This window comes from Rhinopithecus bieti, unplaced genomic scaffold (assembly GCF_001698545.2).
Source record: "Rhinopithecus bieti isolate Rb0 unplaced genomic scaffold, ASM169854v2 scaffold_1403, whole genome shotgun sequence".
In the NCBI taxonomy this organism is placed as follows: domain Eukaryota; kingdom Metazoa; phylum Chordata; class Mammalia; order Primates; family Cercopithecidae; genus Rhinopithecus; species Rhinopithecus bieti.
Window position 1 is genome coordinate 1 of NW_016803444.1, and position 26,978 is coordinate 26,978.

Genomic DNA, 26,978 nt, shown 5'->3' on the forward strand with positions numbered 1-26,978 from the left:
GCCTTAATTGTTCAATTCTTCCTTTTGTTTTATATTATGCTGGATTGCTTTACACTTACAAATGTATTTTATCACAAAAAATTCCACTTTTCAATAAAATAAAAGGATAGTTTTAATAAAAATTTTTACAAATGATAATTTAGGGAGAAAATTCATTAAACTAAATATTTCCTTACATAATGTTCAAATTTACTTCTTTCACTTGATAAATGCTAATGAAGAGTTCTCAGATCTAAGACCTATTATATTGCTTGAGAAAAAAAAAACTAGCATTTTAAGACCTCATAATCCACTCACATACTTATTGAAGTATATTAATGGATGTGTGTGTATGTGTGTGCACGTGCATGTACTACATGCTTCTGGAAAAACTCCAGAAAGGGAGAATGGGCATATACATTACAGATTGTCCTGATTTGGTCTGAAGTACAGTCTGCCACAAGTTATTGAGTCTTTACTGGAAAGGTAGGAAGAATCTCTAATCATCCCTGAAAAGGTATAATCCAAAGCTGGCCGAAAAGGCAAGGTGGGTACCAACCCAGGTGTTAGGTAGGGTGACATAAAACCAGATAACCCTCTTCCTGCAGAAGAATATGCCACCCTTAATGGACTGATACCTACTCTAGGATTTAAGCTGTAGAGATCTGAATCACCTCCATAAGAAACAGAAGTAGTTTGAAGAGGAGAGAAAGCTGATTTATTACCTAGAGTTCCAAAACCAATTCCAGCAAGACTAAAACTTGAAGCTCTCTGAAAGGCTGTGTTTTCCAGTTCTTCTGAGTTTGCTAGGTTCCTGTTGTCCGGCTTGTGTTCTCTGCCATTTAAAATCTGTTCAATAGCTTGGACCACATCCCCTTTGCAGAATTGTAGAATGCCTTCTAGCCGGCTGCGCCTGTAGTTTGGGAAAATCTTAGTAAGGATATCAAGAGGATCTCTTGGTCTTGAGGACACTGTAGGAAGGCTTGCCTTGGTCGCAGTCAAGTCTTTGACCCATTCACTTTCATTTCCTGATTCCAGATCAGAGGATGATAAGGACCTGGGACTCTCTTCACCTCCTGATTGCTCTCCAGGATGAGGAGAGAGGACACTATCATGCTTGTTGGAATATTCTAAAATAGATGACCCGATACTTTGTTTCCCAACGACACCATTAGACCTAGGAGATGATCCCAGGTAAAGCTGATGGGATTTGGAGATCGGTTCTTCTTGTCCATTCTGGCATGACTCACATTTACTCTCTTTTTGTTCTGGAGAAGAGGGGAAAAAAACAATCAAATATAGGGAAAACTTCCCAGAACATAGTACTGCTCACTTCAAAATAATGCCGGATAATATAATTCATTCACTCCTAATAATTAGTAATATTTATATACTCAAAGACATTTTAATGAATAAATCAAATTTAAAAGATTATTCAGAAATGCAGGTGCTGGAATAGTCAAAAAGATACTATTATATCATTTCAGAATACAAAGATATGCAATATTAAAATGCAGTTATATTTAGGAATCAGAAGATGACAGTGCATTGTTACCCCAAATTGTTTGCATAACACCAATGTGGCATGCTGTCTGTTCTATCTTGGTTGTGTGGGATCTTCCTAAATGTCACCTAAGTTTTGTTGTTATCTAAGTGATATTTTTTCAAAATGACACTATGGAAAAAAAACTAAATAAAATGAACAGGGAATAAAAGGAATAATCTTAGTTTGAAAATGAATATTCTATTTAATCACTAATGCTGAATTTTAACAATTGGTTTTTTTATCTCATATTTCAGGTTAAAATTAATTTACTTGAATAATGTAAAAAAACAAAATTGTTCATTTCATTTCAAATTTAAACCAATAAGTACTATTGCTATGTCAATCCCAAATCATACTAGAGCTCGCATATTTCATTTTGAGAAATGATACAGATGGTGTTTTTCATAATCCTCTATGAAACATGTACTTTCTTTTTGAATCCTTAAGAAATATCAGTTACAGACTTTAAAAGCAAATTGTTTGTAAAAGAAAATTATAAACTGTCCTATTGCAATCTATATGAATCCTCAAATTGTCTTTTAAAAACAACATATTAGGCATTTGCTTTAAATCACAACCCTCCTCCAATGTTAGGGGCAATGTTCTAAAAGTACTTTTACACAAAGTTCTGGTTTTTCTATCTCAACATGTTGAGCACATTAATCAAACAAGAATATTTTAACACCCTTTACTAGGTTAACACCAGAAAAATTAAAATAGCCGTATTTACTATATAACTTTTACTTTGGTTTACATTTTCTATTATCCTAGAGATATATAGGTAAGAGTAAACTGCTAAGTGGAGTGTGCAGAGTAATTCTGTCCAACTTTCTTTTTCTACCAAGTTTATGAATGTAACAAAACAAATATTGCCTAAGGCAGTGATTTGTAAATATGATTTGCAATACTTTCATGTTCTCTCCAATTTTCTTAAGAAGCACTCAGTTCTAAATTCTAAAGAAATAGCTATAGTTTATTTTAAAATTAAAGTGTATACAATTTAGCGTTTTGAAGTTCAAAATGCTGTTCCCATAAGCATATGATGAAAAAAAGAATGTCACTACTGCAAAAATTACACTCTATAGTATTTTCAACTTCAAATAACACAGTAATACTTTTCTAATGAAATTTGCCAAGTGGAAATAGATTAGCATTAGTCCTCCATTCCACTTTACTTGTAAATATGAATGAGCATGCCCCTCAACATGTCAATTATCAACATTTCATCTCTATAGCAAGTTATGCATGAAATCATAAAATAATGTCCTTATATTTTACTCATCGTACAATATATGTAGTGAAACACCAATTTGCATAAGATTATTTAGAAAATATGGTGTCTTTAAAATATAATACCATTTACTTCAACTCTCTGTCTTCTTAAGTCCTACAGCTTGCTGTACTTCTATTGCATTTATCATTGTATATTAAGCCTTGCATTGTAGTTTTTGGATACATATAGTCTGCCTTCTTTTGAATATAAGGTTCTTTTGTGTAGGAAAAGCTTGTTCACTTCTAAATCACAGTTAGTCTTTGTCCAATGAATGAGTAAATTAAATAGACTATTTTACCACAGTTCATGGCTATTGTGTAAGAGGAGCAGTCAATTTAGAAAGCTATTGAAGTAACCTTTCAATGTTAGCTTGCTTTTATGGGGAGGGGCATCATCTGAGGCAAACAACAAAATAAAATAATTAGCTCTATGAAACAGAACACTTTGGTACCAACTAGAAATCACATAAATCAGTGTCTCGCAGGGAGCTGTCAGCCATTTCACTATCGGTGTAGTTTCAGGAATTTTCACTTTTACTTCTCTTTCACGTCACTTTTACTTAATAACTTTGCTCTTTAGCACCCTTGATCTTTCATGAGAATTGTATAAACTCTGTTTTACCTACTCAATTAGAATATATACAAAAAGTTGACACATGTAAACACAAAATTCACTCTGAATTGAATGCCTCATGTCAATTCACAGACCAGTATTTTTCAAATGTACTGTGTGAGTAGAACTTCAGGCAGCCATTGAGCGAAAAATCTGTTGAGACATGCAATTTTCACAATTCAAGGAAGGTTTGTAATTAATAGTTTACTGTATAGCTATCATACAATTTCATATAATACAACTTTATAAGTTTTGTACAAGTTTTGGACTTATTTTTTTAAAAAAAGAAAACATCACAGTGATATTTCCACTGCTTAGTAGGCCCTGTGGAGGGCTATGAAGTTCACTAAAATATATCTCCTAACGCAGGAAATGAAGGCAACTGACTTGCAGTCAAAAAATAAGAGAAAAATAATGAAAACTCCTTGGATAAAAAACCTCTAACATTGAACTTTGAAATTCTTACTTATGGTTTTACAAATTACATTTTACAAAAACAATTCAGAGTGAAGGAAGAAAGAAAGATGACAGTTTGGTATATTTCAGTCTCTTCCCCACATCAAGCTTGCAACAAATGTTTGCCCCAACATGTATTAAAGAACTGCATCCCCAACTATCAGAGTTCCCACGCAAAATCAGCTCTGGTTTTACAGCTGAAAACAGTCCAGATCAGGGAGGATCACCTGGGCCTAGGGAGGTTGAGGCTGCAGTGAGCCATAATGGCGCCACTGCACTCCAGCCTGGGCAACAGAGTGAGACCCTGTCTCAAAAGAGTACAGAGCACACTCAAACACAGCACCTCTCACTCAGCTTTTTGCTCAATGCCTGCTTGAAGTTCTATCCACACAGTGAAAAGTCAAATCAACTTCCGCGCAAATAACTCTACTCCTAGGGTGAATTGCTCATTTGTTACCACCCATGCTTCACTTTTTCATTATCTTATCACCTGAGGGAAGGAACAGTAAACTCCTCCAAAGTGAAGGCGATGTGTCTCTCACACTTATTAATGTCCATATTGCTGAGCAGTTCCCCAGAACTTAAAGTGCTTCTTTTAAACAACTATTCCTGCCCGCCTAAGGACGCGCCGGCCTGTTTCAGAGTTTCTTTCCAGAACAACCATTTCCTTGAGCAAAGAACAAATGAAAGATCAACTCACCTTGTTTTTCCTCAGGATAATCTTGCTGGAAAACCTCGAAAGTGGGGGTCGTGGAACCAATGGCCTGTCTCAAGGCACCCTGTCCCAGCGCAGCCCCGCCGCAGGGCCGCCCGCGGACTGTGGATTCTCGGCTCTGCCGCCGCCCCGGATGCCCGACACCCGGGGGACCCGGAGAGCCCCGAGCACAGGAGCCTCTGTAGCCCCCGGGCTTCGCTCTCCTCCTGCGCCTGCTGCCTGCGCAGCGCCACCTGGGCGGCCATGACGCGCTGGCGCTCGGCGATCAGGGTGCACTTGGCACACGCGCAGTCCCGCCAGCGACAGAAGCGCTTGTGGCCCTTGAGCGCTGACACCACTCCATGGTTGCGACAGCGGGCGCACTTGGGCGTCCGCGGGTAGCCGCAGCCCACCGCGCCCACCCCCCTCTCCAGCCCAGGAGGCGGCGGGCAGCCTCCGCTTCCTGAGGTGGCGGCGGCGGCGGCGGCAGCGGCCGCGGCCGCTGCTCGCAGAAAAAGGCTGGGCGGCCGCAGGAACGCTGGGGGAACCTGCATCCCGGATGGTACCGGCAACGCCGGGGATGGGGGCGGAGGGGCAGCCGCCACCACCAGCCCAGGGGCCAGGTGGGGTCGGCCGCTACCGCCTCGGTCTCTGCTGCCACAGTGTGACTGCTCCATTCCCGAGAAGTTTCTGGCCGGCAGTCGCAAGTGGAAAGTGCTCTGACCGCAGCTAACCCTGCTGGGAGGCTGGGGAAGCCGGGGCAGGACGCGCCGTGGTACTACTGAGCCCCACCCGCGCACGAACAAAAGTTTTGCACTCTTTCCACTCGGAGGGAGTTGGGACGACCGCGTCCCAGAGCTGGAGAAGCTGAGAGGTGCAGCTGTCCCGTGAGCCTGGCAGAGTCCCGGGGCGCTAAGTTAATGCCCCTGTGCCTCCAGCCAAGAAGGAGAGGTTGGAGAGGCTACCCCGCCCACCCAGGCTCCCGGCCAAGCGCGGAAGCCAGGGGAGGGCCCGGGACAGGGAGTGGGGACCTTCTGGGAGGAGGGCGGCGGGGAATCCGTCCGATGAGCTGCAAATGTCTCCTCCCCCCAAAAAAGCCCGTTTCGCCCACTTTCTTCCCCAGGAGTTCTCGACGTCTATTTTTGTAAACTAGCCTTTGCAGCCTCCCCTTTTTTACTGCCCTTTTGAAATTAAGCAGAGTTTGAATTTCTCCTTTTCCCACTTCCACGCTTCTCCTAAGAAAGTATGAAGATTTGGATTTTGAGTTCTCCTTTCGTGTTCCCAGATGAAGTCATGTCTGCAGCAGCTTGGCCAATGTTAGTGGGAGCCCAGCTTGATAGACTACAAATTTGTTACCCACCAGAAAGATGCCTTATTTTAAATGGGTCTTAGGACAGCATCAAAACAATGGATAAATAATTAAGGGAATTAATTCACATTCAGATTCTTTTCATGCATTCTATTTATTTACACATGCAAATTTGGATTCTGTGTATTATATTTTAAAATGCTGCTGCTTTAAAAAAGTTATAAAACTCTTCTCTGCACCTACTTATAGGCAGTAATTGTGTTAAAGCTGGTTCAAAAATATTTATGTCTATTGTAAAGTATTGGAGAAAGTCGTTTAGATCATTATTTAAATATACTGTCATAAATTCTTCACATATGAATTTAATGCCTTTAATTATAAGAAAAGATCACAAGACGTTTAAATCAAAAGAGCCTCTGAGATAGAAAATTCATGAATGTTTATTCTTAATGGAAGGTAGCGTCAGCACTCTGCCAGCTCTTCAAGATCCAACCGCCTTGGATAGGTTATTCATTTTCTATCCCTAAGATAGCAAGTAATAATGATATTTTTACCATTCCACCTGTTCACATTCAGAGCAGACATTGCTGATCTACCTGGCCTTTCTCCTACCAACCTACTCAACACCATCACCACCACTACCATCCTGTCATTCAAACATCCTATCGTAGAGGTTTTCCACCCCTCCTAAGAACTGGAACTACCTAGGGAACTTTTAAAAGAGATGGACACTCCAATCTACATCATATATTCTGAGTCTTTTCATCTGTGTCTTAAACTCTGAAGGTAATAATTACATACAATGTTTAGAACTACCACTCAAGGAATTCATAACCTCTGGGTGCTCTGTGATACCCAAACTTTCTCACAACTCTTTATCTTTACTCAAGCTACTCCTGCCTAAAATGTACTGATGCCCTAACTGTGGACTCACATCCATCCTAGGGGAGATGAGTTTTTAGTTCTACATGGATCATTAAAATACAATGAATTACCTAATGAGAAAGCAGTTTTCTTTTCTATTCTTTTTAGGAGCTTCTGGTTACATAATGGGAATGGTCAGCTTAATGCAAGTATGTCTTTTAAATTTTAAAATACCTTTTAATTGTATTTTCAATAATAACAAAGAGCAGCAAGTAAAATGTTTACCTAGAATTTAGCGATATTTTCTGTTTTATTTGATTTTAAAGTTATCTTATAATTATATATATTGGTTTTCATCCAAGAAAGTAAACATCGTCTTTATATAAATGTATTTAAGTTAAATACTTGTCAATTTAAATGAAGAATTATGCAGATAATTTCATACATGGCAAAAGAAATTGAGGTCTGGAAAACATTGTCTTGGTGGTTTTGGAGTCAAAAAGTATTGCTCTCAAATTCTGGCTCCACTTTTAGTAAGTTACTTTATCTAACTCTGATCCTCAATTTTCTCATTTGTAAAATGAGAATAATCGTATGGTTACTTAAGGATTAAACGAGATAACATACCTAAATCATAATGCATATAATGAGATATATATTTTACTGTTCCTAACACCTAGGTTCTTGACATGTATTACTTTTATTAATAGAAGGGTTTTAAAATAAATATTAATATTTAAGAATGATATTTCAAATGCTAAATGAGAATTTTATTATATTTTAGAAGAACTTCGTTGCCTTAAGTGAACTCAAAAACCACAGACTTGTTATATATTTGGGCAAATATAGAAGAAAGGTATCCAAAATTATTGGTCAACCAAAATTAGATTAGTATTAAAAATGTAACCATTTTCATAGTAAGTATCCCATCTTGGACTTTGTGTGATTGGCGTAAGAGGTGACAGTGCTTTGAGGAGAAAAGTTATTGGCCAGGAAATCAAGAGAGATGGGTTCAAATAAGCGGTGTATCTGACAGAAGGTAAGGGCACTTCCAATGACCAGATTTGTGGTGTTGAAAAGTAAGGTCTCGGTTACTCAATTGCAAAATGAAACAGTTGGGTTAAATAATTTCTAAGATTATTTAAACTTTAATAATTTATGACTTTTTAATACAGAATGTCTAATACAAGATCACTGTGTTTCTAATATACTAGCAATAGAAAATCTGAAATGAAATGAAAAAAAATGTTTTACCCTAATTCTGAAGTAGCTCTCTATTACTATAAGACAAAATAGATTTCAGAGTAAATAATATTACTAGGAATAATATTTACTTCATGAAAATATCATAATTCTAAATACACCTAATAACAGTACCTAATACCTAATGCACCTAATACCTAATGCACCTAATAACAGTACCTAATACCTAATACCTAATGCACCTAATAACAGTACCTCAAAATACAAGAAGCAAAAACAACTGTAAAAAGAAATAGATATAGCCACAATTATAGTCAGATTTCAACATCTTCTTTCAATAATTGATAGTATAGTCAGAAAATCAGTAAAGATATATACAATTTGAACCACACTGTCAACAGATAGACCCAATGAGATATATACAGCACTCAACAACTACAGAATGCTTGTCTTTTTGAAGTGCATATGGAACATTTACCAATCAAACATATTCTGGACTATAAAAGCAAGGCTGAATAAAAGGATTCAAGTTGTACAGAGTATGCTTTTTGACCACAATGAAATTGAATCAGAAATCAATTAAAGAAATAAATCAAAAAAAGTCCTAAAATGTGTGGAAATTAATAACACATTTTAAAATAACCCATATTAAAAGGATAAGTATAAAGGAAAATAATATATAAACTGAGTAAAAATGAAAATACAACATATCGAAATTTGTGGGATGCAGTTAAAACTGTACTTTGGGGAGTCATTTACATCACTAAACACCTATATTAGTAATAAGAAATCTCAAATCAAGGACTTCCATTTCCAACTTGAGAAACTAGAAGTCGAGCATTAAATTCAACCAAAATAAGTCGCAAAGGGGAAATAATTAAAAACTGAAGAGAAAGTAATGAAACAGAACACAGGAAAATAATTAAAATAAAATGTAGCCAAAATTGTTTCTTTGAAAAGATCAATAAAACTGATCTCTAAACTAATCAAGAAATGTAAGGAATAAAACAGGTGAAAGAACTACAGATTATACAGAAAATAAAAGAGAAATATTATAGACAACTTTATGCTATTAAATTCAATAACTTAGATAAAACAAACCAATTCATTAAAAAAACACAGTTGCTCAAGAAGAAATACATAACCTGAAGCCCTTTATCCAATAAATTGACATAGCTTAAAACATTCTGACAAAGAAAACTCAAGAATCAGATGTCTGCACTAGTGAATTTTACCAGATATTTAAGGGAGAAATACTACCAATTATACACAACCTCCTGGAAAACATTTCTTAAATCATGGAATATTTACTAGTTCTTCCTAGTTAACGCTAACATTACCCTGAAAACAAAATAAGACTAACATCACATTTTTTATAAAAGCTACAAATATCCCTCATCTATTTATGATTAAAAAAAAAAAAAAACTCCCAGCAAACTAAGAATAGAAAGGACTTCCTCAACCTACCTAACCCATGTATTTAAAAAATAGAACAAACAGCACGTTTAATGGTGAATGACTAAAAGCTTTCTTCCTAAGATCAGAAACAATACAAGGATGTTCATTCTGACCACTTTAATTCAACAATATACTAGAAATTCTGTCTAATGCAATCAGGCAAGATAAATTAGTTAGACATTCAAATTGGAAAGAATGGTGTAAAGCTCTTCATTTGCAGGTGACATCTATTTATAAAATCCTATGAAAACAGAAAAAAAAAAAGACTGCTAGAACTAAGAAGTAATTTTTGTAAGACTGCAAGATATAAGGTCAGTATAAAAAATCAGCTACATTTCTATAAACTGAAATAAAAATCAGACAATCAAGAAATGAATCTAGTAAACAAACCTATTCACAGTGGCATTCAAAATACAAAATGCTTAGGGATACATCTGATAAAAAGTATGAAACACTGAAAACTAAAAACTTTACTGACAGAAATTAAAGATCTAAACAGATGGAGACATATACCATGTTCATGGGTCAGAAGACTCAACATTTTTGAAATGATAATCTTACCTAAATTGATCTATAAATTGATGCAATCTCAATCAAAATTTCAATTTTTTAAATATACACTGTCAAACTCATTATAAAATTCATATGGAAATGCAAAGACCTATAATGGCCAAAACATCTCTGAAAAAGAATAAAGTTGTAAGGTTAACATTACCTTTTTTCAATAATTATTACAAAGTTATAGAAATTGAAACAATGGAAAATTGGTATAAGGATAGAAATATCAACCATTGTGGTAGAAGAGTTTAGAAAGAGAACCACACATAAATATACAGCTCATTCTAGACAAAAGTGGAAAGACAACTTAGTGAAGAAAGGATAATTTTTCCCAAAAAATTATAACAATTGGATTTCTATATGCAAAACAAAACTAAATTTAAAAAAACTTTGATCCATACCTCACACCACATAAAAATTGGCTCAAAATGTTTTATAGACGTAAATATAAGTAACAAAACCATAAAACATAGAACACTTTTGGCCGGGCGCGGTGGCTCAAGCCTGTAATCCCAGCACTTTGGGAGGCCGAGACGGGCAGATCACGAGGTCAGGAGATCGAGACCACCCTGGCTGACACGGTGAAACCCCGTCTCTACTAAAAAATACAAAAAAACTAGCCGGGCGAGGTGGCGGGCGCCTATAGTCCCAGCTACTCGGGAGGCTGAGACAGGAGAATGGCGTGAACCCGGGAGGCGGAGCTTGCAGTGAGCAGAGATCGCGCCACTGCACTCCAGCCTGGGCGACAGAGCGAGACTCCATCTCAAAAATAAAAAAAATTTTTTAAATTTTAAAATTAAAAAAAAAAACATAGAACACTTTTGTGACATTGGGTTATGCAGAGTTTTCTTAGATACAACAGTATCTAAGTAACATATAAAAGTATGATCCATACTTTTGGAGTATATAAAAGAACAACTAATAAATTGTGCTTCATTAAAATTAAATATTTTTCTTCTTCAAAAGACACTGTTAAGAGAATTAAAAGTCATGCCATAGACAACACATATATCTGACAAAGAACTTATATACAGAATATGTAAAGAACATTCAAAACTTGATAGGAAAAGCAGTCCTTTCAGTGGGCAAATATTTGGATAAACATGTCATCAGGGAAGATATATGGATAGAAAATAAGCACAATAAAATATTCTACACACTATTAGTAATGAGGGAAATGCACATTAAACCAAACATGAAATACTACCATATACATATCACAATGACTACAATTGAAAAGATTGATCATACCAAGTATTGACAAGGACATGAAGCAGCTGGGACTTTTGTACATTGCTGGTAGAAATGTAAAATAGTACAACCACCTTGGAAAATAGATTTAAGAGTTTCTTAAAAATTTAAACATCATCTACCATATGATCCAACCATTACATTCTAGTTATTTATGCAAAAGAAACATTCAAATGTCCATACAAAGACACTGACTCTTTAAAGTAGCTTTATTTGTACAGCTGCAAATTGGAAAACACCAATCATCAACAGATGAATAGATTAACAAACTGTGATGTATCTATATTATAGAAAACCTTGAGAAGATGAACATGAACCTAGTCAGAAAGCAAGTATACCTGTGTTATATAATTGAGTGTGAAAAACAGAATATATCATAAGAAATTAGCCAAGAAGGCAACTGACAGAAGACTGAAAAGAAAAAAGATCATAGAATATCCTCAGCTAAACTATTGGTAAAAGAAAGGTAAAATGTATATGCAGTTTTGGAGGGAATTTTGAATTGCAATTCTCTTTTCCTGGGATTCTTTAATGCATTTGAGCATTATCATGGATGGGAGGCCACAGTCTGCTGGATGACAGGAATTTCAGCCCTTGGACTGTAGGTCAATAAATGGCTAGGCACCTCAGGTCTGAGCAGAAATGGGCCTCCTCTGGGATATTATTCTTTCCTGGAGTATTGTTGGGAAAGGAATGGACATGTTTGGTGATATATATAATTGTTCAAGAAATGTCACTCCAAGAACAAATTCCTACCAGTAAATACATCCTCTTGGGGATACCATGAGGCTGGGGAGAGATAATTCATTACACCAAAGCTACAGCTAACCACAGTATTGTGGCTCTTAGGAAATAAGACTTCCTGGGAAGACATAATATCTGATTGCTTGCTCCGGGATGGCTGGAAACCAGTTGGAGGCTATAGACACTGTCCCCTGACTTTTAGGGGGATACAAATTGTGAAACAGAATAGAATGTGTTCTGTTTTGTTGCTTTATAAGCTCTTTCACACAAGTTGAAGATGCTCACTTGGAATCATAAATAACTAAGAAATACACAAATGGAGATGTTCCCTTTCTTATATGTTCTTTTCTAAATTCCTAGTACATAGTAAATGCGCAATATGTCTCTGCAAATAAAGAGTGGATGTCACAGGACTTACTTTTAAGTTGGTTGAATAGGCACTAATATTACATTACTTTGCCTTTATGTTCTAAAAACGTTTGAGAAGTAATTTCCAGCTCACTAAAAAGTATTATTTTGCTGTTTTTTAACCTTGAGTTTTATATAAGTTGGAGTGTAATTTATTTTTAAAGTATGATTTATTGTTTACTTTATTTTACAACTTTCATTAATGTTAAATAAAAGTATTTTATGTTTTCTCATAGGAAAATCTTATAAAACTCTACAGTTCATGCCAATGAATGCATTTCAGTATTTTTCAAAATGTTTAGATCCAAACACATATAGTTGCTTATGAATATGATGGACTAATGTGTTAGTGTATTTACTTCTACATTTTTTCTTCATATAAAAAGTTATGGTAATGTTGTTTACATAGAATACATCTAACTTAATTTTGTGACACAAAGATTTCTCATTGTAACAGATTTTGCAAATGTCAACTTTAATAGCTATCTAATTTTCCATTATTTCGTCATAGGGTGATTACTTAATTCTTCTAGTTTTAGACATTCATAGTTTCATTTTCTCCCAGTTTTAAATAAGGAGATGAACATATGAGCATAAAGCACTTTCTGTATTTCAGAGTAACTCCTTAGAATAAATCGCTATAAATACAAGTATTGAATTAAATGTTGTAAATATTTTTAAAGCTTTTGATTACGTTCTTGGCTTTTTTTTTCTAACGAGGCTGTATGAATTTGAATTCTAATATACAGCTCATTTCATCATTGTCCCATGTATTTTTTCTTTTTCCCTTAAGTGGCAGTGTTTTTTCTTAGTAGGAAACCAATTCTGCCTTCTAAAATAACAGTGATAACCCAAAATTCCATAAGGAAAATAATTCTACAACACCTCAGTTCATAGAAAGATAATCACCATTTTGAAAATTTCTGGTTTAGTATGACTGGGGGGAATTGAAGCAAAGCATAGCAAAAGATCCAATCATGGTAACATACCCTGCCCAATCCTTCTTTGAGTACATTGTGAACGTGATGATTTAAACAGTTCTTTATAAAGAAGGGTTGTTGATTTAAAGACTATAACAAGAAACCTTGGTGCCATTGTGGTTAATTGTATATCTACATGTTCAAAAGCTATGCTCTTTATTTAGCTTCTTTGCCCTAATGGGACTAAATCTACCATGTAAATAGGGCTCAGAACTTATGAAACTCTTGTTTTCTGTTTTGTTTTGTTTTTTGTTGTTGTTGTTGTTGTTTTAACTCATAGGATATTTAAAGTAAATTCATGCTTAGGGATTGAGATAATCATTATGATTTGTCTTCCACTGAGTAGAACCCACCAATCATCTATATGTGAAAACATTTCCTCATAATTCAGTCCTTAAATAGACAGTAATACAGTTTCATTCAGAAACTATGTGAAAGCTCTTTATGTTGCTGTTGAAAGTTATAGCAGAATAAATAAGCACATATTAAACATTAAAGCATGCTAGTAAGAGTTTAATTAAACATTGCATTCTAGGTGAATTAAGAAGAAAACTATAGACAAGCAAAACTTCTCTCATAAAATGTTACCATCCTAAATAATCTTCTGTATATGACAAACATCTCTTTCTAATTATTATAGCTACTTTTTAAGAGCTGCTTATTATGTTTCATGCACTGTGGTTGGGGCTTTAGATACATTATGTCATTTAATCTTGACAGTCACCTTATTGAAGCCAATTACATTATCCTAATTTTACAGATAAGAAAACAGATTTTCAGAGGACAAATCCTCAAGGTAGTCTAATATTAAAACTCTTACTAAACTCCTGATTCTCCCCAGAAATCAGGGCAACTACCTCTGTAATACAGAATCACAAAGAAATCTGTCAGGTAGAGTTCTTCATAGTAGAGTTATGCAGAAAAGGCACTTATTGGCTGACTCATTAGCAACCGAAAAATGCATCTATTCTTTCAGTTAACAACAGTCTCAATTTAAAAAGAATGTATGAAGTTTTAAAAAAGATTTAAACACTTCAAAACTCCATACTTTACTTGTCTCATCTCAGCAAACTTTAATGATAGCATTCTTATTCCACTTTTCTCTTTCTTCCCCACACTTCCCCTGTAGATAGAAGTAAAACAGAAATGAAACTTCTTGTTCATACTTTTACCACTGGAAATTTGAAGCATGTTTTCCCTTTACTCTCAAGAGTAACCAAATTCAGATTAGATACCTTTTACTCCTTTCAAAACCTGATATTGAATTCACTGGTAGTTTTTCCCTCTCAAGGTCATTGTGGTGAGACCGTGCCGTTAGGCATTAGAAAAATACTTAAAGGCGTTCATAAAATAAATAATTGCAAAAAAGAAGTTCATAAATGCCCATTTTGGAAACCAAATTGGTTAGCTTAAAACAAAAGAAGCATTTTAATATGTTATGTCCTACTATATTCCACTGATTGAACACACACAAGATATACAAATCAATTCCTTAAATATCTGCAATCCCTATTTCTTCAGAAGGAATTGCTATAGGAACTGTAAAATAATTTTCCTCATTTTGTTGTAAAATAGGATGAAACTGACTTTCAAGGTATTATACATTTCTATCATTTGTTTTATCTTTTGCCCTGCCAGAGTTTGTCTTCTGGAGCTTTTCTTAGAAGTGTCCCAATTAAAATCCGTGTGAGCAAAAAATGGCTTTCATTCACAACAAGGATTCTAAATAAGAGGTAAATTTGGTAAACCAGTTCCTTCCTGGCTCCTTGCCATTCACTTCTTTTGGTTTTGAAATTCATTTCTTTGTGAGCATAAGGTGGTTGTTATGAGGTGTTGTCAAGCCTCTGACAGGGTTATTGTGCATGGTAGAAGGTGGTAGTTTTTGATCAATGTCTTCAAAGTCAAAGCTTGGAAAATAATAGCTGCACATCAAAACCCAGTGCCATAATGCAGTTAACATTGGACTCTTTCAGGTGGCCCCAGGGAATGATTTAATTCTCATGTTGAGCTTTACCATAATTAGTCACTTATAATGGTGTAGTAAGATTTATGTGAAGACACATAACTTGAACTCCATTATCAAATGAGAATCAGAAAAACCATTACCAATAAATAAATAAATAAGCCTATTTGTTGATGTTTCTCCTCCCAATTTTTTTATGAAACCCTAATTGATTGCATTTCTACTCTTAAAAAATCCTTTATTGGTTCAATATCTTTACATTTTAATTATGCCTAATTCCTTAGGCTATTCATGCAATTATTTCATGATACCCTAATAAATAAAGTCACTGACCCAAACTTTCTTGTTGCACCTTTTCTATATTCTTAGCACTTTTCCAAAAGTCTTAAACATTTACAAATGCTTTAAAATTAGGATTTTTTTATGTTGTTTGTTTAGCTTTTTCCTCTAGAACATAAGGTTATTGGTAGTTTCTAAGAAGATAAAGCCATTTCATTCATATATTCATGCAAATAGTACAACTGGCATATATATCATATATATTAAACATACCACATTTAATATATATATATATATATAATTTCTTAAAGGAACTATAGAAAGTCCCACGTGAAAATTACACAATATAACATTAATAATTCAATACGTAAAAGTTAAATGTGCCATATGTTTCTCTAATACTGAGACACAATGGGGTGCATTAAGAAACTCATTAAGTCAATGAAAATGGCAGCTGAGGTGTATTCGAGAATATCTATCACTTCACTTAAACAAAACGAAAAAACACATTTTTCTTCTCAAGGTCTAGCAATATCCATCCTGAGCAAAGGGTCAGTGCAATGCAAGATGAGATATGTGATAGTTTCTCTCAGCATCTACTTGATCAAACTTCAACTTTAAATAGTTTCGGTTTAGTTTTTTGCATCAAATTGCAAATATGTCTATTTCCTCGAACATTTTTAAGTTTTCTCAAATAAAAAAATTAAAGGTTGTGCAAAGACCTAATAGATCCGAGACAGCATGCAACAAATTTAACCTAATAAATCACTAACATAAAAAGAAAATATTAATATCTTTGGTTTGATTTTAAATGGATAGGGAACTTCAGAGTAACAACATGCCATTAATAATGTAAATCACCCTACATACAGCTTTGTGTGATTTGGGGAAAGGCCTTGATTCTCAAGGCATTAGTTTACTCTTCTGTAAAATGTAATTTTAGATTTTTTTTTAAATTTTAGTCACTTTAAGAATCTGATTAAAGCTACGAGAATCTGAACAAATGCACATATGAACAAAATTTTACATAGTATTTCAAGCCCACATTGAGATTGAGAGCCATAAAGTATTGAGAGCCATAAAGTATAGGATTCCTGAAGTCTCTTCCTGGTTTAAATTTCTATAATTCTATCAGTACAACTCTCCTAATTCATAAAGCACATATGCAAAACTGAGACCATGTCTCTAAAGGTTATTATAGATGGAATTCAACACAGCATCATAGAGTTTTAGAGTTCAAAGTGCCCTTAGTATTGATTGGTTTTCTATGTTGATAGAGTACAATTAATAATATCTATATTTGCATTTTAACAAAAAACAATAATCTGAAACAGAGTAAGAAAATAAGCCTGAAAAACATAGCACCTAGCTATTTTGGTTCAATAACAGTATTTGTATTCTTTAATTTACAGTCTTCTGATATATTTAAAATTCTCATTGAGCTGAGAAATGTTTAACAACTAAGGGGACAAAACAAACAGATTTTCCCTGCTTGGTCATCACCACACTGCAAATGTTGAAATCCCCAGAGGTCATTCAAGTTTTCATGCCTCAATAATGAATCCAAAAGCAAAAAAGCTTCAATTCTAAATGCAAAAGTTACATTATAATCAATAATGTCTACAAGCATGTAAAATATGGAATGATATCCTACAGTCTTTCAAATTCTAAGCTTCTGAGGGGTTGATTCCCTTTTAATGTTTTCTACAAGTATCTCTGGAATTTTAAGAAATCAGTTGAGTGGTATGAACTTTTAGACATGAATTGCTTCCAAATTATTTGAACTTGTATAGTTTTTAAAATATATCCAGTTTTGCTTATCTGAGGTCAGTTTCTGCCCTGCTCAAATGCCTGCTCTCCTCTTCAACCAAATGTAGTCTATCAGGCGTCACACACTGGCAGATGGAGAGATGTGTCTTTATGTCAATAGTTTCTGAGATTGTCAGATTCTCAACAGTGCTATGGACATTTGAAATTTGATTTTAGGTCAAAAGTAAGAGAATAAGTTATGATGGAAAAAAAAACAGATATCATCATTCTTTGCTACCTTCTTAGTTTCTGGTTGTTGACCAATTCCTTGTCATAGGCCACCAACATGCTCTTCTTGTACCTTGCAAATTCTTCCTTCAACTCTGCTAATATGCCATTTCTTCTTACCTCTCTCCTTCACAGTCAAATCCCAGAAAATTTTCTGCATATTCTATCTCCACTTCTTTAACTTATATTAAATCAAATCATACCTTTCTCACATCAAACCTTTCTCTAATCCCACATTTACACTCATTTTGTAAGGTCACCAGTGATTCTCATGCTGCCAAGTCAAAAGATTCTTTTCAGTCTTCACCTTGTAAAACACAATTGAGCTCAGAATACTTAGAATTCTCTTCTTTTGACTTGCATGATACCATAACTTCTTGGTTTTTTTCCTCTCCTACTTCTCTACTTCTCAGTCTTACTCACTCACTCCTCCTTTTTCCTTTTCACTTATAAGTTTGTCATGGTTGATTTTTCTTGTTATGATTATTTAATGCCTACCTCCTCCCCTAAGAATAGGAAACATGACTGTTTCCTTGGTATGTTGATCGCCTAATTGATAATTAATAAGCATGCATTAGTGAAATGAATGAGAAATGCATAGAGAAGATCAAGGTGTGACAGTTCTCATGGGCATCTGGAATCACTTTAGCAAAATCTGACAAAATAATTCACTACGGAGTGCTTCAAGTGTATGATCTGGAAAAAAAAAAGCCTTAGTTTATTAATTTAGAGATTGTTGAAATAAAAAGGAATTGCCAGATATATGAAAAACTTTAATAATTTAATATTAATTAGTATGTAATAATTAATTATTTGTTTAGCAGTCTATCTGTGGTCAATTCAGGTTCTCTGGGAAGCAGACATTAAGATAGAATTAGAAGAGGAAGACATTATTCTTTGGAGGAACACCTGTGAGGGATAAAGGAGAGTAGAAACAATAGTAGGTATTAGAGCCTCAGACCATGATGCATGTCTGAACACCAGCAAACAGAGAGAAGGAAGAAGGATTCGGTAGGAAAAGCCTCAAGCTGTAGTATACCTCTGAGAAAGTCTCAGTCAGGCCAGTAGGGATCCACATAGCAAAGGCTGCCCCTTAGAAGAATTCTGAGTCAGGCAGAAATGGTCCAAATCTAGGCAAGCTGAGAATCCTGGGAAGAGTGTGAGGTCAGTGTGAATGCTGTGATGCAGGCTTGCTTGCCGCAGATTATCTCTTGAAGGGAGAGCTGAGTGGTGCATTTTCATGGCTTCCACAGTCTGAAGATTTTTGTGAGTCACATGGAAATATGTGAAATGGGATAGCTTGTAACATTATTCTATGGAGAAGAGACACATTCTTAGAATTGACTTCATAATTATAAGACAAAATAATTTATAATTTTTTTCAAAAATAACAAATACATATAATAGTTATAGTTAAATACTGCCGTAACTTACGAGTTCAGTTAAAGGTTTGTTGAGTATCAATGTGTTGAAAATTGGGCTAAGACCTGGGACTATAGACAAAATCTCTGCCATGTTTGACTAGTTTTTTTCTCAAAGAATGATTTTACTCTAGATTGAAATAGTAAGCAATCTATCCCATGAATTTGACAATGAGTGTTTCCAGGCACTGTTTTTTGTTTTTTTTGTTTGTTTGTTTGTTTGTTTTTTGTAGTCACTATATTTTTTATTTTCTTTCTCAAACTACTGTTTTGTTTTATTTTTTACTTGCTACCTAACTCTACATTCTGTTTACATGTTCTCTCTGCTAAAAGCAGAAAGCAAGATAGCTGAATTACTTTTTACATAAATTTCTCATGTGTGTGTTTAAGCCAAAAACATTTATCAAATGTCTACTATATGCCAAAACCGCACTAGATGTTACTTAGCAACATCATCTCATTCAATCCCCATACCATCCCAATGAGATTGTTATCATGCCCACTCTTTTAAGGTGACAAAACCGGTGCAGAAAGTTGATGTATATATGCAGATTTGCCTCATGTCAAAGCTCATTTTCTTTCTACTGGACCTGCGTACTTGTTTAAGGTTACTACGGAAGGAGGGCCACTTGAGTTGTCCCATGTATTAGCAAATATAATATCAAATATGCTAGAAAGGCATATTTCTTTTCAGTTCAGAGCCTATGAGAAATTCTAGAACTAGAAAGGTGTTCCTACTTCAAGTATTTTGGCTTTTGGCCATTTGATTCCAAATATCAAAAGAATCTCACTTTTAAAAGTTTCCTGAACGAGGCTCATGAAAACTTCAACAAAGTGTGATGAAAGTGTTCTGATGGCAGAATTAAGATGCCTACCTGAAACTTTGGCTTTAGAACAATGAAATTTATTCTTATATAATTCTATAGGAAGTATATTAACACCTGATTAAAAGTAAGAGCAGCAGTCTCAACTATTACCACTTTGTAGATTTACATAGAGTGGTTTCAAGTTACACTCTAATTTTATACTCCATTAGTTTCAAAATGACTTATATTTTGGTCTGGACAAGTTCAAATGAGATCTGGTTGCCCAAATATCCACCCACATTTATATATATCTCTTATCATATAAAAATATCTATCAAAATCATTTCTACATCTATTAATATAATTTATATTATTTTATATTAATTGAAAAGTGGTGTATGATTCCTGAAATGCTATCATCACATTTTCTTGTCCACTTTGGCTACTAACCTTCTCAAAGTAGAATTACTTCAGTCTATAATGCAATACATAATAATACACAATAGATTTATAAAACAGAGAACAATACCAATTAAAAAACAAAATCTCAGTATTTATCCTTTATGATTAAAGATAATAAATAGAGCAGAGTAGCTAGATAAATTGGGGGTCAAACAAAATGTAGAAATAAATAAATTCATAATTAGTCATCTCAAGGTGCTCTGCATTAATACCAATATCAATTAGGGAAATAACTTTTACCACTTTGTTTAAAAAAAAAAACTGTAATTCCTCACTCTAATAACCATAACAAAATGTAAAAAATTTGTAACAAAGAATCCTCTCTCCTGTTTTTTTCAGTACACTTAAGATTCTCAGGATAATTTTTTTTCCTCTGGAATGTCAATGATAACTGTAACTATTTCAGCAAATGGAAAAGAAAGAATACTCAGATGGGAAGCATGGTTAATTATCAACTAGAAATGACATGAGTCAGAAAAAACAAGTTCAAACCCAACTGTCATCCATCAATAGCATAAACTTAGCAAGACTCTTAACTTCTCTCAATCTATTTCCTTCCCATGTAAAAATAGGGAGTGTACATGGGAATTAAATGAGATAATACATGCCAAAATACCTAGAGAAGTGCCTGACACATTTAGGCATTCAGAATATAAGTTGGCTTAATTATATCAGCAGTGCTAGTTATGCTGTTTCTTCTGCAAAACTGTCAAAACACAGGGAATTCTTTGCCATATTTCTTAAGATGCTGTATTACTCCATCCTTGCATTGCTATAAGGAAATACCTGAGGCTGGGTAATTTATAAATTGGCTCATGATTCTGCAGGTTGTACAGGAAACATGGTGCTGGCATCTGCTTCTGGTGAGGCCTTATGAAGATTACAATTATGGTGGAGGGGAGCCAGCATGTCACATGGTGAGAGCAAGAGCAGGGGTGGGGGTGGGGAGAGTGCCACACACTTAAACACCCAAATCTTGCATGGACTCACTACCACGGAGATGGCACTAAACCATTCATGAAGGATATGCTGCCATGATCAAAACACCTCCCACCAGGCCCTACCTGTAACTCTGGGGATTACATTTCACCATGAAATTTGGAGGGGACAAATATCCAAACTATAACAGATGCTGAAAATCTAATAAAACTAGAAACCCCAGCATCAGAGAAAAGCATTAAATGTGAATAAAAAAATACTTTCAAAGATACCAGTTTCCACTGTGACATGTAAAACTCTTGGAAGTCATAATTCCATTCTAATAAATAAATAACTGAACAAACTGAAAAATTAGCACCTTCTTATATCCATTAGGGAAGTGAAATCACAGGGCACACTGCTGCCCCCAAAATTGAAGAAACAGGCAGGCAGACACTGTGAAGCATATATATTGGAGAAGAAAGCCAGAAGCAGAAACCTCTGTAGGAATCAGTACCAGTACAGAAAAACCTAAATTCTAATTGATGAATTGCTGGAGGCTCAATGTGCACAAGTCTGAAAATTAAAACTCTAAAAGGCAACCACATTTTTTATGAGCTTCACCTCCAAGATCTCTACCAAGTTCTTACAGGGAATACTGGAGAAAAATCCTATTTTGCTTTGGTGGGGGCAGGGGAAATAACCATTTTGAAATATGACAAGGGTATCCTGTTCTTATTAACAAAGCCTACTCTCAAGAGAAACTGCTTTACCAGAGCCTAACCTGCTGGAGTTTTATCAAAGCGTAACCAACATGGGGAAGAGAAACATACAACTCCAGCTTCCTCTAGCCATCCTAGTCTACCTACGGGAGAAGCAAAGAAAGGACTGAGAAGTACTGGTACAATTCCCAGCCCAGAGACATAGGTTCACCAAAAGTTGACCTAATTTTAAAAATTAGCTCAGACTTAATTTAAAAAAAAAACAATGGGGCCAGGCGTGGTGACTCACGCCTGTAATCCCAGCACTTTGGGAGGCTGGGGCAGGTGAATCACTTGAGGTCAGGCATTCGAGACCAGCCTGACCAACATGGTGAAACCCCATCTCTACGAATAACATAAAATTAGCCAGGCGTGATGACGCATGCCTGTAATCCCAGCTACTTGGGAGGCTGAGGCAGGAGAATTGGTTGAACCTGGGAGGTGGAGGTTGCAGTGAGCCAAGATCATGCCATTGCACTTCAGCCTGGGCAACAAGAGTGAAACTCAATCTCAAAACAAACAACAATAACAACAAAAATGGAACACTTTTCCTCCCCCCACTTCTTACTATCACATTATAAAAGGTCTATATATCAAAGTTCCTCTACCCAGTACATCATGTCTGACTTGCATACAACGCAAAAACACAGCTTGAAGAAACAGAGAAAACACAAGAAGCAAATGTAGAAATGGCAGGAATGCTGGAATTATGAAGTTGGAAATTTAAAACAACTCTGGTTAATATGCTAAGGGCTCTAATGAAGGAAATAGAAAATATGCAAGAATATAATGTAATGTAAGCAGAGAGATGAAAATTCTAAGAAAGAATAAAAAGAAATGCTAGAGATTTAAAAAACTGTAACAGAAATGAAGAATGCCTTTGATGGACTCATTAGCAGATTGGACACAACTAGAAAATAATCTCTGAGCTTGAGGATACATCAATAGAAACTTCCAAAACTAAAAAAGAGAAAAATGACAAAACAAAACACTACTAAGAAAAAAAGCAAAGGACAGGAAATCCAGAATACTCAAGAACTGGAAGAGCAATATGAAGGGTATAATATAAGAGGTAATAGAAATACCGGAAGGAAAAGACAAAAGAAAGGAAATAAGTATTTGAAGCAATAATAACTTAGAATTTTTCCAAATTAATGTCAAACACCAAGCCACAGATCCAGAAAAGTCAAAGAACACCAAGCAGGATAAATTCCTAACCCTCCTACAGTCCCCACAAAATCACCCAAAACCACAAAAAATACAAACAAGGAAAACTAAAGCAACATCAACAACAATCGCTGCACCTAGGCATATCATTTTAAAACTTTAGAAAACTAAAGATAGAGAAAAATCTTAGAATAAGCCAAAGTGAAATAATATTATTTCTTACCTATTGAGGAACAAAGACAAAAATTACATTCCACTTCTCAGAAACCATGCAAGCAAAAAGAGAACATAATTAAATATTTACAACATTAGAGAGAAAAAATCACCAACCTCTATACCTTATTATATTAACCTTCAAAACAAAGGAGAAATAAAACTTAGACAAAATGAAGAAGATGTGTTGCCAGTAAACTTGACTTGAATGAAATGTTAGAGGAAGTTTTTCAGAGAGAAAGAGAATGATATACATCAGAAACTCAGATCTACATTACGAAAGGAAGAGTATTAAAGAAGAGATAAGTGAAGAGAAAAGCTTTTTTTCCATTCTTATTTATTCTAACAGATAATAGTTTGTTCAAAGTAATAATAGCAGCCATGTATTTGATGGTTATAGCTCATGTATAAGTAAAATGAATAACAGCAATGATGCAAAGGGCAGGAAGTAGTTAGAAATATTTTATTATAAGGTACTTACACTACCAATGAAGTAGTACAGTATTACTTGAAAATGGACTTCGATTAGTTGTAATTGTATATGCAAACTCTAAGAAGATCACTAAAGTAAACAGGAAAAATGTAGCATTAAGGTGCTAAGAAAGAAAAGAAAATGGAATTATATAAAATGTTCAAATAAACCACAAAAGGCAGAAAAAGATTGAAAGACTAAAATAGAATCCATGAACCAAGGTAATGAATAGAAAACAGTAGTACATATCATAGATATAAATCTAATGATATCAACAATTACTATAAATGTTAATGATCTAAATACACAATTAAAACAGAGATGGTCAGAGTGGATCAGAAAACAACTCTAAGTTGTCTACCAAAAAAAACCCACTTTAAATATAAAGACACATGTTGATTAAAAGTAAAAGGATAGAAAAAGATCTACCATTGTAACACTAATAAAGAAAGTAGAAGTACAATAATAACAATGTTCATACTGAATGTTCCTCCAATACCAAGAAAATTGTTTTTAATACTTTAAAAGAACAATCAAACATCTACTTCCCACCTTCATGAAGTGACAGAAACTAGATTTACACTCCCTCCTGACACAATTTTAAAAGCAGACAAAATATACTCAACAATAGTTTTAAATGGCAGACATTAAGAATAGTAGACAGAAGGGAATTTTTTTAAAAAATGAAGAAATTGAAGGTTCATAAAAGCTAAGGAAAACATTGTTTGAAAAAAGAACATAGTTGACAATGTCAACATTCAAAGAAATCAAGCAAATCTTTAAAAAATGTGTTCATTGGTTTTATTTCTTTAAAAGTTTGGGGCATTCTTGAAAATCAGGAATGGTTTAGGCAAAACATCACAAAATACTTTTTGTTCATAGTGTTAGTCCTGACCATAAATGCTATCATGTCATTAGATCGAAGAAAAAGGAAGAAAGAAGTGCTGTAATCATTTGTTGGGACGATGTGAAAGCATCACATGAGATATGGATAGATTAGGTCGTCAACAATATGGTAACATCACATAATTTTCAACATATCCAGTTTCCTTCAAAAGCCCAGGAGCTATACAACTCTGATTCTGTGGTCAACATCATTCCATACTATCATGTAAAAAAATTTCTCATTTATAGACTATATTCCTGTGACTGGGAGAAACTATAAGCCCTTTCAAGGATCTCCTCTATTTCATTCTTCAATTATTTATGACATTGAACACAGGTTCTGATATAAGTATGTGCTCATTAAATGTGTGTTGAGTAATGAATGAATATATTAAAGCATAAATTAAGTAGATATATTAAAATATTTATTAACATGTTCAATTATGCTTTATTGATTATAGTCTACATATATATTATTTTCTTCATATTTAATAATACTTTAAGACATTCTTCTGAATCAACAATTTGGTTCCATAAAAAATACACTAGTATTCATTAAAACTTCACTAGGGGCTGGGCATCATGGCCCATGCCTGTAATCCCAGCACTTTGGGAGGCTGAGGCACTTGGATCACCTGAGGCTAGGAGTGTGAGTCCAGCCTAGTCAATACAGCAAAACCTTGTCTCTATAAAAATACAAAAATTAGCCCGGTGTGGTGGCGTGTACCTTTAGCCTCAAGCTGCTTGGGAGGCTGAGGGAGGAGGATTACTTGAGTCCCAGGTAATGAGACTGCAGTGAGCCAAGATCACACCACTGCATTCCAGCCTGGGCTTTTTTTAGAAAAAAACAAAAAACAAAAAAACCAAAAATCACTAAGTTTTGTTTATGAAAAATGTCCATTTTCCTTATACCAGTCACAAAAGATAAAAGTTTCTCCTTTTTTCTGTAATGGAACAATATGATATTTCATTATCTTTGTATTTCATGATGTATGTGACTATTATTTTGTGATACCAGTTGCTTCCACATACTTCAGAGTACATCTCCCAGGCAAAATGAACAATTAGAATGATGTGACAATTTTATTGCAGCTACCAGTACAATTGTTAAAATGTACTTCATAAAAACAATGTTAGTTCAGCTTAAAATTAAATAATACCATGCTGAAATTTAGGAAAGAAATTAAAAATAATAAATATAGTATCCACTGTGAGAGGTGAGAAAGGCTCTAAACATAGGTACAGAGTCGTGAATGACTTTTTGCTTTGAATATCTTATCTCTTGACAGTTTTATTACTTTTGCCGCTATCATGCAGCAGTAATACTTTATCCATTGACTAGTGTAATACTTAGTAATGGCATTATTGATATTAATCATCAATGTAATTACACCATGTCCCTTAGCTACTGATATTGTTTGAGGTTTTACACTCCCTTCTTTTTCAATATTACAATGAGACAACTGAGTTTCATTCCTGGCTTCATTATTTATGATGGAACTTCTGTCAAGTTGCCTAATCTATTCACTGACCAACTTTAAAATAGGGAAAAAATGGTATTTTCTTCAGTATATATTTGTGAAGACTAAACAAGATAATTTAATATGTATCTTCTATTACTTTCTCTTAAGGCTAAAAAATGCAAATTTCTACACTTAGTGACTAAATTCTTAAAGAGATATTCTTTGCCAAAATCATAATGTAAGAATTAACTTTTTTGCTTGTTCAAGAGTAATAAACTGACATACAATTTGCCTTGCAGGAACTTTTGTGAGTCAGCCTTTATTTCATCAGCCCTCAAACTATTTTTATGCCTAATGCAACAGATTTTTTTCATAAATTCCCACAAAACTCTCCAGAGGCCTTTTCAACTGGCTAGCTTTTTATTCCATTTGTTCTTATATGACTCAGTTCCAATCAGTTTCTTCCAGTACCTGAAAACTGATGATAATTCAATGTTAAAATTTTTGTAATCAAAGAGGAGCCAAACAGTAAGGGATTCTGGAAAAAAAAAAGTACTAGATGGAAACTATAGGGAATATTCCAACTTGATATTTTACAACTAGTTTACTGCTACTGATTTGCTGGTTATGGTGATTCAAAGAATAAAAATAGATCCAATTGGAGGAGAGCACCTGTCTACTAAACATCAGACATCCAAAACTTATTGAGGTCGGTCAGTTTTTATCTTACTGAATTCTATAACATAAAATGGGGAATTTTAACTTTTTATAATCAGAAACATTTTGAAAGTAGAAA

General features: G+C 34.6%; 1 protein-coding gene across 1 annotated transcript; it reads right to left on the reverse strand.

Annotated features, from left to right (window-relative positions):
* Window positions 1-10: 10 nt before the first annotated feature.
* On the reverse strand, window positions 11-5,476 carry DMRTA1 (DMRT like family A1). The gene is given in 4 exon segments (XM_017884096.1): window positions 11-1,247; window positions 4,567-4,665; window positions 4,668-4,712; window positions 4,715-5,476. Coding segments are annotated over 4 exon segments (1,515 nt in total). The 5' UTR covers window positions 5,238-5,476; the 3' UTR covers window positions 11-399.
* Between the last annotated feature and the right edge of the window lie 21,502 nt (window positions 5,477-26,978).